Consider the following 18,778-nt stretch of genomic DNA (forward strand, 5'->3'; position numbering starts at 1 on the left):
CCATAAAAAATAGAATCTCGTAGCCTACTATAATAATAATATTCATCTTGAATACAATGATTGGCCAGTCCTAAGGAAAGAGGAAAACAAAAAAAGTCGTACGACTAGAAAGAAAAATGTTTCTAACTGATATAAACAAAAATACTTTTATACCACAAACACCCAATATATTTTCAATACACCTTGTTCAGGGTAATTGCATGCATGCACTGAGATACACAACATGTCTGGGACCTGGCTCTGCTTGCACTGCATGGACAGCCACTTGAGTTCTTCTCTTAAACTCCCAGAGAGGTCGACTGTCTGACACCTCCAACATCAGGCACGTCTGTCTGATGCCGCTGTGAAAATATACTGAAGGATGCGATCATATCTCAGCTGCAGACTGTGGGGTTGTTTTTTTTTGCGCCCTCTCTGCCATAATCTGGGGCCGGTTTTGTATTTTCTCTGTAGGTGTCTTAACAGGACAGCCTCCTCAACCCGGTAACAGATGTGTTTCAGAGCCCTTAATATCCATTTAAGGACGGAGACTGAGTAATGATCACCGGCAAGTTTGTCTCATGCTACAGTTGTGCAGGCGAAGTTTCTGATCTAAATCATGGATCAGCTGTGGGGAGAGGGGGCGTGCTGGTTTCTAAGTAGACTGTCTCGTGTCGTCCAAACAGAGCCAGTGCCAGAATTGGAAGCGCGAGTTTTATATTCTTTGATCATTTTTCTGAATTATACTGCAATCACATTTAAAATACAGAGCTGGGGTGGATTTAGTGGCTGGGATGGGGGAGGCCAGGGATTTGCGGGCAGATGGGGGGAGGAGCGTGGGAAGGGGGGGTTGGAGGAGGGATTCTGGGAAGGCTCACCTCACAGATTGAGTGACAAGCGCTATAAATTTAACAGTTAATAATATTCTTTTTTTCTTTTTTTTTTTGGCAAGAGAAAGGAAAGAATGTGATGCATGCTAAAATGTCAAAGAAAATGCTGAAACGCTAAGATGTAAACATAATCAGCAGGTAGGTTTCTGCATTAGTGCAGTTCATAACTGCTGCAAGACGGTGGGAGTTAATCTGATCTTTTAGCCTGAGCTTGTCAGACCTCCACGGCTGGCTGTAATACACTCGTGTGCCACCAGAGATCCCTGTGGGATAGTCTGTTCAGAGCAGGCTGGCTCTTGTTCGACGCCCCCACTCCTGCAGACTGATCCCGTCACAGAGAACCCCCCTCAGTGTAAAGTGCTTTGCTGTCTCAGCCACATTTGGGATGAACACTGTCGATCTTTGTCTGTAAGATCTGGTGACAAACATTCTGATGAAATAAGCGACACCTCCAGTTGTTTTAAAGAAAAGAAAGAAACTGTGACCAAATGAAAAAGAACCAATGTGAGAACAATATTGCACATAATCTTACAAAACTCTAAGACTTTGTCCACAGTGATAGAACAGTGTACAACAAAAGACAACACTAGTCGGTTACAGTGTCTCTGACTTAAGTGATATATATTTACAAAGGTGAAATGACCAGTTCTAAGGCCCATCCATTCGCTAACTCAAAATCTATTAAGACTATTTGAGCAAGGTTGAAATATAACAAGTAACAATATAGTGAACTCATACTTTATTTTATTTATTTTTTTGCAAAAGACTTGTTTTCAAGGTCTAGCCGTGTCGCAAACACTCCCAGAGTTCTCAAAATGTGTAACTGGATGAGAACATTTGACAACCTTTTACCCCACTCTGGCCCTTAAACATAGAAGTCATCACTATAGAAACCACGAAAACAAATATTGCCACATAGTACCATGCAAACAGCAATTATAAAACATTTATAATTCCATAAATAAACTCATTTCCAATAAACATCAGATATCTTTTCTTTCGAATCAATTTAAAAGGCTCAGTTGATGCAGGCAAGGTTGTGGAGACGATCCCCAAATAGCCGTGTTCGTCAAAAAAACGTACGTGAGCGTTAAACGACCCCTTTGTCAGAGTTAATTAAGTGTGGCAAGCATATTAAAGAAAATCTTCATGACTCAGCACCCTAAAATCTTTGAAAACTAGGAGTGGCTGCTTCTTAAGTGTCACAGGTGTCAAAGGTAGTGTTCAAAATTTGCAAGAAGTAACGTTTAGAAGATAAATATATTCATCGTTTTAACATATTTTGGTGATTCCTGTAAATTTCTCGAAGTAAATTAATAATCTGTTCCATTAAAATTGGTTCACTTTACTTATGGGATTAAAGATGGTAATAATCAGGAGAGCATTTCTTTTTAAAAGAGAATAAAAAGGTGGAGGATTGACCCTCAGTTGTAATATTGCATCAAGGTATTCAGAATAGTTTTCTAATAAAACAGAAAGCTAACCCTGTCCAGAGATCTCAGGCCAAATGTTTACAGGTACCACTGATATGTATGTCTATACCCTTTTTCACTTGATCTTTAATGTTGCTTTAGTCATCTCTATTTACAGTACAAATAAATCTATTGATACTAGCAGCATTCACAACATATGGTCCGACATTCAGGCAACACTAAAAACATTTAATACTGTTTGTAAATACTTCTAGAAACTAATTTGTTTTTCTCCCCTATATTGTATATACTGTTTATATATACGTATTTATTTATATTCATATTTCTACTACAAGTGCAAATGACCAAAAACGGTTTCTTCAAGAAAAGAAACTGAAATAAAGTAAAGTGACAGCTGTCCTTGGTCAAAGTGAGATGATTCTGGATTTTTTTTTTTAAGACTTACGAAATCTACATATACAAAATATATGTGTAAAAAAATAAATAACATGATCACATGAGTCCGGATTTCAACTATTGCACATTCCTTCCAAGATGCACTTTTTGAACCTAAATATGATTTGCTCACCAGTCATTCAGTCAAGGACATGTGTGGCTCAAATCTCAGCCAATCTAGAGGATATAAAATCTCACTGGAGAGTCTACTGCATAGAGTTCAGTCTTATGGACAGCGTGGCTTCCCTAGCTACAGAAGCCTTCGTCCTCTCTATTTATTCAGACTTGACCCGATAAACAATCAATTGTTAAGATGTTCAGAACCTCACCTGGCTAAAAGCTGATACACTTCAAATCTGAGCGTCTGAACATCCGCGCTTTAATCCTCTACAGGGCGACTTTCAGACTACAGCGTCATTACCGTACGGGTTTCACGTCGACACCTCCGTTTTTACTTTTCACACTTTGTTCTCTTGAATCCAATCAATAGAATTTTTTGTTCACTATTTCTCTTTGAAAAATACTTTGATATGGCACATTTAATGTATCTAAATTAGGCAAAAAAAACAACAATATATATTTGAGTGACAATCAAAATGACATACAACTATTTCATCAATATGTTTTAACTCTGGTCTATAAACATAAATACACATTTGTTCTCTAGATGAAAAAATAACATTTAGTATTTTTTTTGTGTAATTGAATGAATTCATTAAAAGTTCACTTGTTGCACAGTGGCGGACAGTGCAGGTGCGGTGCTTGTCGAGGTTACAATGACAGTTACCATAGTGACAGGAGCCTATGCCATCCAATAAATAAATAAATAAATAGATACATACATACATTTTTTAAAACAGCGTTTTTGAGCTGTCCCTCTCAGCGAAGGAGCGTTTTCTCTCCACTAGAAGCTTTTTAGTATGTCACAAAAATACTACACTCATACTGAACAACGCGTCAGAGCTTGTACATTATTTACAGCGATCCACACGAGGGTCGAGGGGTGCTGGCAATGATAATCTCCTCGGGGTGTTTGTACCGTCTCCCCACCGTTACACCAGCCTTCTGGTAGGAAACGCACAATTCACAGTTTTAATTACGTGTCAATCTCTACAAACTAAGCTAGCCTTGTTGTATTTCTTTTTTCTTTCTTTTTTTTTTGGCACTAACAGTGGCCACGGGGATGAACAGCCACTAAGAAATGAGTTGAAAGGAGGACGGGTAGAAAGACAGTGATGGCGGTAAACGGAACGAGTATAAACACACACAGTTATAAGGACGCCATGCTAACGAGTGATCGGGTTAAAGATGGCGCTGCAGCTTTGATCCACGTGCCTTTTCAGTCTTCTTTAAATACCAATGTGAATTTCACAGTTCATGCTTCGCGACTACTCTCCTTCCAGCTGGTGGTCCTGACCGTGGGGTAGCAGAGTCTTTTTGCCTTGAGAGATTAATCACATCGAAGACAACAGGCTGGTGCGCTGTGGGAGGTGTCCGATCACCACGAGGGAGCTAAACAGACACCTACACCCAGCTCATGTCAGCTGGCAGAAACCGCTGCTATGCCAACACTCGTATTTGGAAAACCCCCCAAAAAAACCCAACATCAATAAGAATCGGCAGAGATTTAAACAAAGACGGACACAAACATGCATGTGCGCTCACACCTCACACCCACCACCACCACCACCTCCTCCTTACCGAGTCATGCAGACTCAATGCCAGTTACTACAGCAGGTTACAGACTATAGCGACGAAGTGTCTTTAGGAACAAATCTAGGCAGCATCTAAATGAGTCTACAGCCGGCAATAGTTATAGTAGCTTACTGGACTGGAGTGAAGGGTGTAGTAGCTGAGCACGTGACTCTGCTCATCGGTCGGGCCGGGGATGGAGCTGAGGGAGAGGTGCTGAAGCTGAGCTATCGGGTCGGGTGTGAGAGGACTATCTTACAGAAATAAACGGTAAGAGCGACAGAACGAAGCAGCGTCGATGAGAGTGGGAGCAAAAGGTGACACCGGAACAGGGCCGAGGGAAGGGAGGGGGGGGGGGGGGGGGGGGTGGTAGTGGGGGAGGGGGGGCTGCTCTTTCAGGAGTAGATAGTGATGACCTCGCGGCCGCCTCCGCGGACCAGGAGGACCCGGTTGAGACCGTCAGTGAGGACCTCGAGGAACTCCATGTCTTGGAGAGAAGTGTTAAAGAAACTAGAAGAAGCACGTAAAACATAAACATAAAAATAAACTGCAAGAACTGACACTGGGTCGACAAAACGAAGACTTAAATCAATAGTCTGGCGTTTTGGCGAAACACTCATTCGCTTTCTTGCTTAAGAGTTCGATGAGAAGACGTCATGACTGAAGTTAGAGCCAGGAGACAGTTAGCTTAGCTTAGCATTAAGACTGTCAATGACTGGAAAACAAACTCTTTATCCAAAAGTAACAAAATATTAAAGCTACCTTGTTTGTTTAATCCGTACTAACAACCAAAGTTGTGGTTTTACTGGAGGTAAATGTGCCAAAACTAGCTCTTCTAGCCACTTCCTCAAGTCTCTCTGGCTGTAGCCTTCTATTGATCGGACAGATGTGCGTTGTATTGATCTTCTCATCTGTCGGCAAGAAAGCGTGTTGGGAAAAACGTCAAACTATTGCTTTAAGACGTTCTGTTTGCATTTACCTGTAGAAGATGATTAAATATTGATTAGCCCAGCGGTAAATTGCTAACACAACCAGAGAAACTCTGACCCACTGACAGGACATGGTATTCGAATGATTAAAAGACTGCTACAAAATGAGGACAGTCAGGAAAATATTTCATAATTAGTTTTATAGAATCAACTGTAACTGACAAAAAAAAACTATGCAAGGGGCTAAAAGAGTAATTAAAAAGAATCAAACTAAAATATTACCTGCAAATGTTACTGAAAAGGTTCATCTTCTGCGTCTGCTTATGAATCCTAATTAGTTATTTGCCTCCTTGCCATCTCGCACATATTCTCTGATAACAAATCACAGTGCCAAGTCAATTAACTTACCGTTTATTGCTCAAAATACAAAATGTAATTTTATTCCTGGAGTAGGAAAGTGCCTTGAGGCTTAAACTGATTTTGTATCTGTAGAGCTCTACTTAAAGTTTTTCACACCACCTGAAAGTCAATTTACTAACGAACCCGTTTATTTCACTCATACTTACGTCGGTCAGTGATTCAATGGCGCGTGGACTGGGTATTGTGTTAGACCATCCTTCCTGAGGATGGCTTTCAGATAAAAACATTCCGCTGCATCTTAAGCCTCCAGCTTTGTCCGGAGATACCTCCTCAGTGTCGGAGGTATCTGGATCGTGATATTTGAGAGTTAGGAGGCTTTCGCTTCAGCGACCCCCCGATCAGAGTACACTTGACCCCAAAGTCTAGTTTGCTTGATTGGCGTGAACACCGTGCACCGTACCCAGGCACGGTTTGTCAATCCGGTCCCACTTCAAAAGGTTTTCTCGATTACGGTTCACATCAGGTGTGAAAAGAACAACTGTGCCATTGATAAATAAACATGGCAGTGGACTGCTATTTAACGCAGCGAGTAGTTTTTGAAGGGGCAGGTCGTTTTCAACGAAGGCAGCTGAGAGGTTTGATATTGTCTCCAAAATATAAACTACTGTAAGCGTAACGCAAAGGTTGACTTGTATGGGCTTGGGATCTTGTTATTGGGTAGCGCTTTTCTACACGGTAGAAATGTCACGTAGATGACAGTAGCAAGTGTCCTCTGGTATGAAACAACACAAAGCTGAGCGGCGGGGTACAAATCAATCGTACCTAATATGAAAATGGGACAGAAACAACAGTCAGGATACAAGTGACTCAACAGAGTGAAGCTTACTACTTGTGTAATGAGAGCAGTGCATTCTGTCTCTAACATACCGGTGTTAAGAACTCCTCTCAGTAAACCTACTTCTGTCCCGCTGAAGGATACAGTTCTCGTCACCTGTCCGGTTCCTGGGTGGCCCGGGCATGTTGAGGAGGACCAGCTTGGCCTCGGAGGACTTTTTGATGATGACTTCGTTCAGCCGGAGCGCTGTGTGCATACGTCGCACATTGGACTGGTTCCTGAGCGAAGACAAGGCCACAGAAAACGAGGTCAAACTGTTTCAGAGCAGAGTGACACTAAGCTGGTCGAGGTGGAAGATGCTCACACATCTGCTCACGTGGCCAACTTGGTCAGTATGGGATGTAAATGAACTGAATGAGGTTCATGAGGACTTAAATACTTACAGGTTCTCCCACTCGCTGCAGCATGGCAAGAAGAGGAAAAACACAATCATCACTACTAAGCTGTGAATGTTTTATTTAGTCTTCCTACTCCTTTAACAGCAGGCAGACCTTTTTGGTGCTACATTGTACAGAAACAAAAAGACTCGAAGGTTCCTTTTGTCAGGAACAAGAAGGCAATTCACCTTTACGACAGGTAAAAGGTTCAATGAGCATTTCAAAGCACTCACGGCTTCATGTTGAAGAAGTCTTTGATGCCCTCTGGTGTGGCTGCACCAGGCGGCTTGGCTGGTTCGCCGTCGCACTTCTCAGTCCAGGTCATCTGGACCTGCTCCCCGGGGCTCTTAGCCCCCTCTGCGGGGGTCAGCGGGGTGGCCGGGGTGGCGGGGCTGGCCGGGGTGGTGTTGTCGTGGATGAGCTGAACCTGGGCAGGGGGGGACACAGGGGAAGAGGCCGACTTTGACTATGAGACGAGAGGAAGAGAGGACGGATGTGGATTCACACGTACATTACAGACGGAAAGGTTGAAAGAGTCACGGTTGAGGTGGAAATGTAGGAATGCAGGTCAAAGTCACAGAGAGCCACAGTGTTTGAGAGAGGGGGAGGAAGAGAAGTGAGGTTAAGGAGCCATACGTTGCTCAGTCTGCATTTTATGACGCTTCTTTTGCAGTAACATGGGCTGTGATTGAGGCAAGACAAAAGTGAATCGCTATCACATTACCTTGAAATTAGTTCAACAACCAGGCCCGGGCTGAATGTAACCTTCTACTACTATTCTGTAGTCTTCAGTTCATCTCCCAACATGTCTAACTATTCCTTTAAATCATATAAAGTTGTAGTATTTCTATTACACCAAACTTCTATTTATAGTTTTCCTTTACTTTGTGTTTTGTTCTTCTATGTTATCCCGTTTGTGTTTGTCATGAAATCCCCCGGGTGCCTGCTTTTATCCCATCGCTCCCTTTGGTCCCTTCTTGCTCTGAGTTAAATCACCAACATGTGAGCACAAACTTTACACTTCAAACTGATCCCGGCTGTGCTCTACCTCTTCCTCAGGCTTCTCCTCGTTGCTGGCTGCCGGCGGGTCCTCGGTCACACTCAGCTGGGTGGTCACAGCGGCCGGGTTCTTACGGCGGATCGACCCGCGGGATGAATCGGTGATACTCTGGATCTGTGAAGACACGAGATGAAGCGAAGCGAGGAGGGAGAGAGATGAGAGGAGATTCAGAAATGTGTTTTTACATTTATTTATTTGATATCACCGCAATGACGTATGAAATGAAAGTTAAGTAAAAGTGAGAATACTTCCTTTGCACTTATCAAATGTATTGACGTGGAGAACCAGGCAATCTTAAAGTTCAACAAAGAACTCGGAGGAGCTAATAATAGTGTAACACTGAGATCAATATCTTTTGTTTTCCACATCTGTCAAAACGCCAACATGCTGTGATTCACAAAAGCAAAGCGGTTGCTGCTTGTAGTCAACGCTGATAGAGAGGGGAAATATGGTGTCCCACTGCTCCGGCTGAACCGTAGATATGCTTCTGTCCAGAGGGGTTTATGTGTCACATCCAGTCAAATCATGTCAGCCGTGCCAAGTCGGCCCGTCAAGTCTTGTCAAGGCTCTGTGTGCATCTTTGAGTGCATTTCAAAAACAAACAAAACTTTCCTACCTCTCTCTCACGCTCATTCTTGGTCAGATTGATCTGTTTCAGCATCTGCGACCGTTGTTCCATCACCAGGGTCTTCTCGTAGGTGTAGGCTGAGATGTCACTGTCATGCTGAGATGACAGAAATGGACGTTACATTTTCTTTCTTTCACGATTCCTGTTTCATATTCATTGACCAGTAGTTGTCTCTGTCCCTGCTGAATCCTGGATTAGATGTGCTTTGAACACAAGCGTCAACTAGCCAACCGACGAGTCGACGGGCCACGTCTCAAAGCGAATGTGTGTGTGTGTGTGTGTGTTATTATTGGCCGCACCGGAAGGCAGGGTGCCTGTCTTTACAGAGGAGGAGCGAGACGGGATGCATCGTACAAATGGGGATAACGAAGCACACTTTTGGGCAATCTTTCCTCCAAGGCATTGATTGTGTTGAGCTTGGTTGTACGCACAAAAATGACAAATAATTGCGTGAAAAATGGAGAAAGAGTGTAGAGTAAAGTTAGTGTGAATGTTTTAATGTAATTCCAACATCTGTAAGATGAGGGGGGGGGGGGGTCGTTTGACCATCAGACTAGCACTTTGGTTTTACCGATGCCTTAAAGCACTATTTCATGCTGAACCTCGCAACAGTGCAGTTTCCAGGGCAGTAATGCTTCTGCCGGCACACATTACTAGTCGTGTTTACTGGAGCAACTGGCTAAACCCGAAGCATCGCTGGGTTCTCTCATTATGTAACCGCCTGAGCTCCACTGAGATATAGATGTACTTATTTTTCAGCGGTTACAGAAATTTAAAAAGCCAGTCTAGTCTTGAGAGAACTCACCATTTCTACAACTTCCACCAAGGCTTCAATACGGAGATGATAGAGGAACGTGGTCAGGTCTTTTTTCATCTGGATGCTGTTGTCGTCCAACTGGGCCACGGTGAAGATGCGCATCTTGCACTTCCTCCAAACCTGAGCAGCAAAAACAACCCTGCTGACATACTCTTACAGAACTGTTCTGTGACTCCTTTATGTTGCTTTTTAATCATTAGTAAATCTTGTTTTATATGATTTGATTTGGCAAATTAGAACATGAAACCTCGCCACACAATACTACAGAAACTAGAGTGTTAAAACTATAAGAATTTAGACCATGCTTTGCTTGTTTGTACTATACTTGAAATATGTACTTTCTTTTTTTTTGTAATATTAACTGATGGCACGGTACCTTGTGCTGGCGGAGAAGGAAGGGCAGCAGCATCAGCATGCCTCCATCATGGACGATCCACCATACGTCAATGTGACCCTCAGTGAAGCGCTCTCCGTTGGACGGGAAGGCCGAGATGTTCTTCGGGACGAGCATAGCCAGGTCAGCGGCGGTGGTTTCTCTGACCAACTCTGCAGAACGGACACATACAGAGAGCCAAAGTATTAGCGATACTACTTCTGTTATTGTTTCTGTTATTTGATTATGATGACTATTCACATTTTTAAGGTGTTTTGGATTTAGTTTTGCATGGCTTTCTTGTAGTTAATTGGCTGTGCTTGACCTCAATGGGAAGCTTTGACATTGATCAGCTATTCTTTTTATTAGAGAGATTTCTTTGTGTTGCTGAGATGCTTCAGCAGCGCAGACATAAAAACAGCCTGAAACTGGCGGTTTGTGGTTGTGGAGAAGTGCGCCACACACAACGCTTTGACAGGTTGGGTTTATTGGTTTAGTTGCTTTCCCAATGACCCACCAACAAAGTTCCTCCAGGCCTGGTGCTCGTCTCCCTGCCTCCAGTTGCGTGGCCAGGACACCAGCACAGCGTTATGTTTCAGGCCTCCGAGCCCACTGGCCTGGAGGAGGTGGGAGGTGGCGTCGCGCAGGTTCGAGGACACGGTCACCTGACAGAAGCCCTTCACCTTCTCAGTCTCCATCAGTTTACGCAGCGCCTAGAAAGACAAGACGCAGAATAAATGTTACCAAGGCTCAGAGAACAGGTGAAAGGATGGCTTCGTGTTAGCCTCTGGCTCGCCGAGAACCAAACCAAACCACAATGATCCAGTATTTAAAGACACCTGCCTTTTGCACTTTTTACTTTGATGTGATACTCACAGAACTATTTTGGGATTTACTGATTTATGGCTTACACAATGTATATATACATATATATATATATATATATATATATATATATATATATATATATATGTAAAGAAAGTTGTGAATAGATTTTTGTATGACATGAGTTCAGATTCCAGGTAAGTAATTAAAAAACAAGGACGATAGAACCCAATGGGCATAAACATAAATACTAGTGCTGGGCAACGATTACAATTTTTAATCGCTATTAATCACATGATTTTCTGCGATTAATCGCGATTCAATAATGAATTCAAAAGTAGTGTATTGCGCACTTTTATTTTGAAAGTACTGCTATATGAGCAAAAGTGCAAGAACATTTGGTTTGCAAACACTTTAAACAAATAAGGTTATAAGCAGTATTCCCTACACAGTAGCAGTTAAAATATTTCTTGTAAATCTCAACTTAAACATTATTGTAATCAAATCAAATATAAAAACAAAGCTATTTGCCACTGCCTTAACTGCATTAACGCTTTATCTAGTTTGTTATAGAAAAACAAGTTGCCCTCAGAGTCCAGAGCCACGATCATAACATTACAACAGGCACCTTCTGAGCAACAGCAAGTTAACATTTATAAATCAGTTTTCTTTATTTTTCTGAACAGGTACCAGCAGAAACAGTCTATGTTCAGTAGTTCTGTTAGAGTGAGGTGAAGTGGAACTTGATTTCCTTTGGAGAATCTCAGTAAAAAACAAAACACTTTCAGTGATGCAGGTTGAGTAGTTACACAATGACAAAATGAACTGCATCCATCCATCCCTCCCCAAATGCTCTCATTGGTTGAGACGAGTGATGACGCCCATCCCAAGCCACTACTGATCAACATCCCACCCCTCCTGTGACCCATGGTTTGTCTGTACGTGTATTCAGAGCCAGTGAGCTACGGACTTTCAAAATAATAATAATAATAAATAAAAAACTGCGTTAATGCACAATAAATTAATTGCCAGCGTTAATTAATTAATGCTTTGACGTGATAATAACGCGTTAACTTGCCCAGCCCTCATAAATACCAATATATATACACACATTTGTACAAACACTGATACACAGGTATCCATGTTTGACACATTTTAGTCATAAGTATGTCTATTTTCAAGTATGTCTTTCTGGCAGCTGCTGATAGTTTGCTTATCTGTGATCAAATTGAATAAAATACATTTTCTTCCACAGAATAACAGATTTTGAAAGAGCTTCCGTTTTAAGATTTTCATGAATTTTAGGGCTCCCTACCTGCTCCGCACGCTGGGTCTGTTCGTGGTTCTCCAGGAAGCTTCCCACTAGAGCTGTTCCAACAATGGTCAGACCTTTGCCCGCCTTCAGCTGGTTGGTCAGAGAGAGCAGACGAGGCTGTTCCACGTTTTGCTCTGCATCTGTACTAACTAGCGTCAACAACTGGGGCCTGAAGAGAGGGGAGAGAAAGTGAAAACACCAGGCAGAAAAAAGTCGAGGGAAAGAAATGCAGAAAAGGGAGAGCAACGAAGAATCAAATAGATGCGTGGGGAAAGAAATGGCAGGGTGGGACAAGTATAAGTCCTAGTTGGGAAGGAGAGACAGAGAAAAACAGCATGGAAGGTTTGACACGTTAATATGAGTTCACAAACACTTCTTAATGTTTGACAGCTTTGATGAGGAGAGTCACATTAACGGAGAGACTCATTGTTCATTTCTATATTAATTAGAACCACGACAAAACATCACAACGTGTGACTTTGTGTTTGTGCGTTATACCTCCAGTTCTTGGTGTGTGGTGGACCTTCTTCCAGCCGCATGAGAGCGTAACGTGCAGCGCTCAGAGACAGACCTCGTATCCCATCTCCCCACTCTTTCTCCGCACTGTGACACAAACAAGCGCCAATCAATATTCCTCAATCAAAACAGGAACAAAAGTTCAGCAGCTTCGTTCTAAATATAAAATGTGACAGGGATACAGTCGACTTCAAGACGACAGTTTGACATAATGCAGTGTGATGAAGGATTAGGCATCACTGCTAAATGTCAAGTTAACATGATGTCACTCACCACAGGGAATTACAGCGCTTAAATACTCAGTGTGCATCGCTTTGGATGGATTACTGAGCGGACACAGGCCACTATTTTCTATTTTAAGACAGAATCATCATCTCAGGCTGTCTTTGCTGGTCTCCTATGTGCACTTGTGTTTAGTATAATATGTGGATCAGTGTGGATCTACTGTGGCAGGAAACTTTAGACACGAGTCCGACAGCCAGTCTATCTCCAGTGTGAACCAACGGCAGCACCTCACAGGTCTGCTTCACCTGGTAAATGTCCTTGAAATAGACGCAAAACAACTACAAAGAGATGCAGAGTAATTACAGACAACACAGCTACTGTATAGTTTTTAAATATTCACCTGCAAAACATCACTGAATGATGTTCAGCCCCATCGTTTGTAATTACTTTGTGTCTCTTTGAGTCTGGAGGTTTTGCTCTGATGCAGGAGGGGTGAGGGGGCGTTTCAAGTGCCCATTGGCCAGTTGTCTAATAATCCACCCATAATGATAAGGAGGAGATGACGTGAAACACATAGTATTTACATGTTTCCTACAGTGTAATAAGTGTTTTGCGAGGACATCAGCACTCTCACATGAGGGACAGGAGCCAAAACAAACAGAAGTATTAAAACCCAAAACACCAATCTCCCTTTAAACCCCTAAACAACAAAATATAGATGCTGTGGATTTAGAAGCAGAAAACTCTTAAAATACAGCACACAGACCCACACTCTCTCACACACACACACACACACACACACACACACACCAGCTAAACCCAAAGGCAGCCAGCGAATCCAATCTCTCCTGGGGTTGCGCTCCACTCACCCTGCGAACTCGATATACTTGTAGATAGAGCCAGCAATAACCATGGCGACGATGGCGTAGTACCAGGAGCAGATGAACATGAGGGTGAGACACAAGCTCATCCCCAGGAAGGACAGGGCCCTGTGGAGAGACACACACCGTAAGATAGAGGCCCAGAGAGACGTATTTAGAATGGACTTAATATACAATTATTCAGCTGCTATTTGTCTCAGTAGCTGCTGAACGGACCAGTGGTAGAACTTGAAGCGGGGTCTCCAGTTTGGAGTTCTCAGTAGCGTCTGCAGAGCACAGGCCAAGTTCACAAACATGTAGCACATCAGGAAAAACCTGCAGGACACACACACAGACACTCAGTTTAAAAACAAAGCTCTTCTTATGTCCTTCGACATAATCGAGTGATTTCACCCTGATTGCAGTCCAAGAAGTGCGTTGTCTTAATATCCGTCACATTCACTGGTATTTATATGTATTAGCAGAGCAGAAAAGCGTTTTGCCCTTTGTGTGATGAGTAAAATCTTGAGCCCATAAAATTTGGCATTTGCATCGTTTAAAGGAATAGCAGCGGACTTCCTGCTCTGAAGTCTCCCACAGTTGGTTCTTCAGAAACGGCAGTTAATTAGAGAGTTCAGTTCTCACATGGAGAGGATGGGAGCTACTGCATCCAGGGAAGCAATGAGGATGCCGCTCTCGCAGATACAAGCTGTCAGCAGGAGGGACCATGTGGGTTCTCCGTTGGCCTTTCCATGGCCGAAGATCTGTGGAGACAACACAGATACAATAATTGTCTGCTGGGTGCGCCGTTTGTCCCGGTATGTAAGATCATTGGAAAAGGCAAGGAAAAATGATGACGTTGTAAACAAGTAGACAGACTGACCCGGAGGGCGGGCACGATGCCGTCCTTGGCGATGGCTTGCATGAGACGAGGCGCTCCTGTCAGACTCTGCAGCCCCGCCCCGCAGGTGGAGAAGAAGGAGCCAATCACGATCACCCATGGTGATGGCCAAGCCAACGTGCCAATCACCAAATTCCCGTGGACTCCCTCTCCGAACCTTAAGGAGATGGGGAAAGGTTTGTTTGCCATTTAAAAACACACAAAATGCTCTTTTATTGATTGCACTATTAATAGCAAGCATAGTATGGAAAGAACAATCAGTTGATTACAGAGTTGTTTGTCTCAGCTAACAAAGGATTGACTTACTTGTCCCTGAGGACCACACCCTCGATGCAGGCACCAAACAGAATCACACTGGACATGTCTAAGCAGTTATGCATCAGGAAAGTAAAAGCATTTCACAGACAGGTGTCATTAATGCTCTTTAGATGAGACCTGTTCAGTGATGGACGGGACTTGATTAATAAAGACATCATCAACCTTTCCCTTTGAAGATGCACCGAATAATCTGATAAACCAATAAACTGTGTTTGCTGAGAAAAGACAATCAATCGATTTTGTTTCGGATAATATCTCAGAGATCAATGACAATGTAACTAATATCCTTCTGCTTTATTAACTTGTGATTGCATAGGCAGCTCACTGATGCGATTAGACCTCCTAATCAAATTTGTTTAGACTCCAAGTTGATTACTCCGAGATACAAGGAAGACAATCAAGATGGCTGCTTCAGAGTTAGAGGCCTGTTTGTTGAAGTACAGCCAAATGGTGTGTCGCACGCCTCTTTTTTATGCTCAAGAATCTTTAGTTTTACATTATTGTGCTGGCATCTTTAACTTCTGCTTAATCATTTTACAGTAGAAGAAATTTTATATTAAATAAAACATGAACATGTTGGAGAACTCAGATGCATTTGATAGAATCTGAATTGTAAGTAGCTTTGGATAAAAGCGTCTGCTAAATGACTGTAATGTAATTTGAGTGAAAAACTAACTAGCTGATATTGGACTGATTCAGTAGCAATGCCACCATGAACTAAGAAAAATAGAGTCAACGTCATCTCCCATGAACGATACAGGCATACTTCAGAAAAACGATGCAATAGCCCCAATCAAAATCAGACTGGTATTGTCGCAGTAATGACCTTTCACAAATCAAAATGTTGACCTTTAATTATGGCGCTCCCTGCACGTGAATCAGTGTGTTTTTTTTACAGCAGAGCAAAGCGACCACAGTGCGTCATCGCTTCAAGTCCTGTCACCATCGGACCAGTGGTGTCCAATTTGAGCGGATATCTGTCTGGAATGCTTCTAGTACTTTTAGATGTCTAGTATTCCTACTGTAACTGCAGCACATGTTTCATATTGTCCATACTGTGTATACTGTATATATCTAGTGTATTTATACATCTTATTGTTTATTCCACATGCTATTTATTCTGTATTTTGTACATATTCTGTACATAACTCTACACTTTACTTCTTTTTGCACTTAGATGCTTAACTGCATTTCAGTGTCTCAGTATTTATACACTGTGCAATGACAATAAAGTTGAATATAATCTAAACAAGGTCATAATTAGGATTTGTGTAACATTAACAATCCTGTAAAGTAGATTTGACTTGTAATGTCTTCTCTGGGATAAAATATTTGATATATGGCATCATTTGAAATATCAAAATTGTATGGAAAACTAAAATATCTTTGAAATTGGTCTGTGCAGTGACCCTTGCTATCCTGTAGGGGGCAGTAGTGAGAGGATACAGACAAAGGAGGTGGTGGTGATGGCTGCAATGGTTCCAATGGGGATGGACTTCTGGGCATCCTTCAGGTCTCCAGAGCGGTTGGAGCCAGCCATGATCCCTGAACACATAGTCGAGAAGCAAACATTAACAAGATCGAGGAGATTCACACACATACAAACGCAGGGCGAGTTGGCAGAAGCAGAATATCAATAATCCAGATTGTCACCTGTCACAGAAGGGAAGTAGATGCCGACCAGCAACGTAAAGAAGCTGGCGATGTCGGCCAACACATAGCGGTTTGCGTTGGTCAAAGGGTCGTCCACGTCCTCCACTGAGTCCATGTTATTTCTGGCAATCAGATCCCCTTTCTCATAGTAGATCGGAAACATGTTCTCTGGATAGGCGAGAGGGTCGTGGAGAAGAATTGAGTCGAGAGAATCTAAGACTACCTGAATTACTTAAGCTATGCAGTTAAAAGTGAGTTCTACTTTTACATAGTTACTTTGATGCTCTGTATTTGTTTTACAATAAACAAAAACAAAATGCATTCCAGGAGTTATTTCGTCGGGATTTTAAGCTGCACTAGGCTCCAAAAGGCCTGGACTTAAATTCAAGTCGAAGTATGGTCGTCTCCCACCTAAACCTACTGTAGCGCTCCAACTGTGACTTTTAAGAGCTAGCCCCCAAAAACAAATACATGGTACTCAGATCACTAGTATAACCCACCGTTTGCTTGATTACATTGCTGTAATAAAGCAGCGTCTTCTAAACATGCAGTGCCTATAAAAAGCACTGAATCAAAGAGGATTTAATGTGACTTTTTTACAGTATTCACCCACTTTAATAGGTGACAGGTGAAGCCATTTGGTTGTAGAAGTCTCTGACTAACTGACATGAAAGGGTTTTTGTTAAAACATTCATAGAGGGTGAATTCTTTTTATAGACATATTAACAAGGCTTTGATTTTTTTTTAAACGTGGATCCTTATCACAGGGCTTACTGTTAGCCCTGTGATAAGTAATAGAGAGAAACGAGGTTAAGCTAGCTCTGGGCTTTCCATAGCCTCGGGTTTCTGGTAGCCCACGGCTGACAATTGTAAATGCTGCTGCAGTCAGGGTCCCTTACTTCACTAACATCATTTCCAGGAAAGACTTTCAGAATCTGATATTTCTTTCTATATAACAGACATTCAAAAAAATCTATTCTAATCCAATTTAGCATGTTCAGTGAATCTATTATTTATCAGCGACAGCCTTCCTTAATGATTTAATTATTCATTATTTACGCTTAATGCCCCTTATTGTTTTTCCCATTTGACTACAGATGTTTGTACAACAGAAAATCACTCAGAAATACAAAGCACACAGCTGTAACCTGCTTTAAGACATCTGTTCCGCAATATTTCAGTTCAACAAAACCTTTTTCCTTTGAGTAGAGAATGCAACGCCACTCGTTAATTATCCGCAACTCAGCAACATATTAAGACAAGAGACAGAAAGACTTCTTTATTTGTGTGTGCTGTACATGATGTGTGTATTTGTGTGCTCAATGTATGAAAAGTATACACATGCAGATCCAAACTGGATAAACCAACCTGCCAGGATTCCACTGGTGATCCCTGGGATGCCCTGTATCCGGGTCACATTGTTGGATGTGAAGTACCTGTCGCAGGTAGCATTGAGTAAAGGTGAGTCACAGAACATGCGCCACAGCTGGGTGGTGACTGTCCCGTTAGCTGTCTCAACGGTCTTTGCACACACATCGAAGGTCTTCCAAACCAACGTGCGGTTGCCCAAGATACACACACTGGAGAGAGGACAAGCACAACATTAGTTTTTGACGTCTGGTATAATACAAATAATAATAAAAAGCATTGATAACAATAAAAATGACAACATAAGCAACAATTATGATAGAAAGATTTTATAAAAACAATAATCATTATTATAATAATTAGAATATTTATAACATCAGAATAATAATAACAATAATAACACATTTAATTACAAAATGCCACATTTTATCTGATTCTATTCAATTTGATTAATTCTGGTAGAAACTTCTGTAGAAAAAGTAACTAAAATAATTTAAAGAGCAAAAAATACACGTTTAAGTACTAAGTCAAAGAATCTAATTTGTTTGAAATGTCAAAGACAACACTATTCTCACCAGGAAGCACTGATCTAGTGACTTTTGACGTCCAGACGTCCGAGCTAAAATGTTTTAAAGTGTGTTGAAAAGTAGACGTCTAGGTTACATGTAACTGTTGATTCATCAGCATCTTAACAACTATACTTCAGTGTGTAGCAGGTTTAGCTCCAACTTAACCTACAAGTCTAAACGTCTTGGAGCTGGTCAGTACGAACTGTAGTGTTATTGGCACATGGGGGAAATAAATCTGAAGGAACAGAAACGTGTCAAAGCAAGGGGAGTATTTCAATGAAAACAAAACAAATACTTTGTTCATTTAAGAGCTTTCAAATCAACTCAGATGGCTATGTAGCATCCGGTCAATGTAGTGAC

The 18,778-nt window shown here is 41.9% G+C and overlaps 1 protein-coding gene across 1 annotated transcript in view; it reads right to left on the minus strand.

Annotated features, from left to right (window-relative positions):
* Positions 1-4,824: 4,824 nt before the first annotated feature.
* The window catches only part of slc12a5a (solute carrier family 12 member 5a), a gene marked incomplete at both ends in the record, with an annotated part of 91,158 nt that continues 77,204 nt past the window's right edge, over positions 4,825-18,778 (minus strand). The window contains 19 exons of the mRNA XM_079186133.1: positions 4,825-4,916; positions 6,698-6,831; positions 6,997-7,011; positions 7,224-7,456; positions 8,039-8,164; positions 8,667-8,774; positions 9,484-9,615; positions 9,872-10,041; positions 10,386-10,581; positions 12,009-12,177; positions 12,507-12,611; positions 13,619-13,738; positions 13,847-13,945; positions 14,255-14,373; positions 14,493-14,667; positions 14,817-14,874; positions 16,275-16,373; positions 16,482-16,649; positions 17,850-18,061. Of these exons, the coding sequence (XP_079042259.1) occupies positions 4,825-4,916; positions 6,698-6,831; positions 6,997-7,011; positions 7,224-7,456; positions 8,039-8,164; positions 8,667-8,774; positions 9,484-9,615; positions 9,872-10,041; positions 10,386-10,581; positions 12,009-12,177; positions 12,507-12,611; positions 13,619-13,738; positions 13,847-13,945; positions 14,255-14,373; positions 14,493-14,667; positions 14,817-14,874; positions 16,275-16,373; positions 16,482-16,649; positions 17,850-18,061 (2,530 nt within the window). The remainder of the gene's footprint in view (positions 4,917-6,697; positions 6,832-6,996; positions 7,012-7,223; positions 7,457-8,038; positions 8,165-8,666; positions 8,775-9,483; positions 9,616-9,871; positions 10,042-10,385; positions 10,582-12,008; positions 12,178-12,506; positions 12,612-13,618; positions 13,739-13,846; positions 13,946-14,254; positions 14,374-14,492; positions 14,668-14,816; positions 14,875-16,274; positions 16,374-16,481; positions 16,650-17,849; positions 18,062-18,778) is intronic.

This window comes from Pholis gunnellus (genome assembly GCF_910591455.1).
Source record: "Pholis gunnellus genome assembly, chromosome: 3".
NCBI lineage: Eukaryota > Metazoa > Chordata > Actinopteri > Perciformes > Pholidae > Pholis > Pholis gunnellus.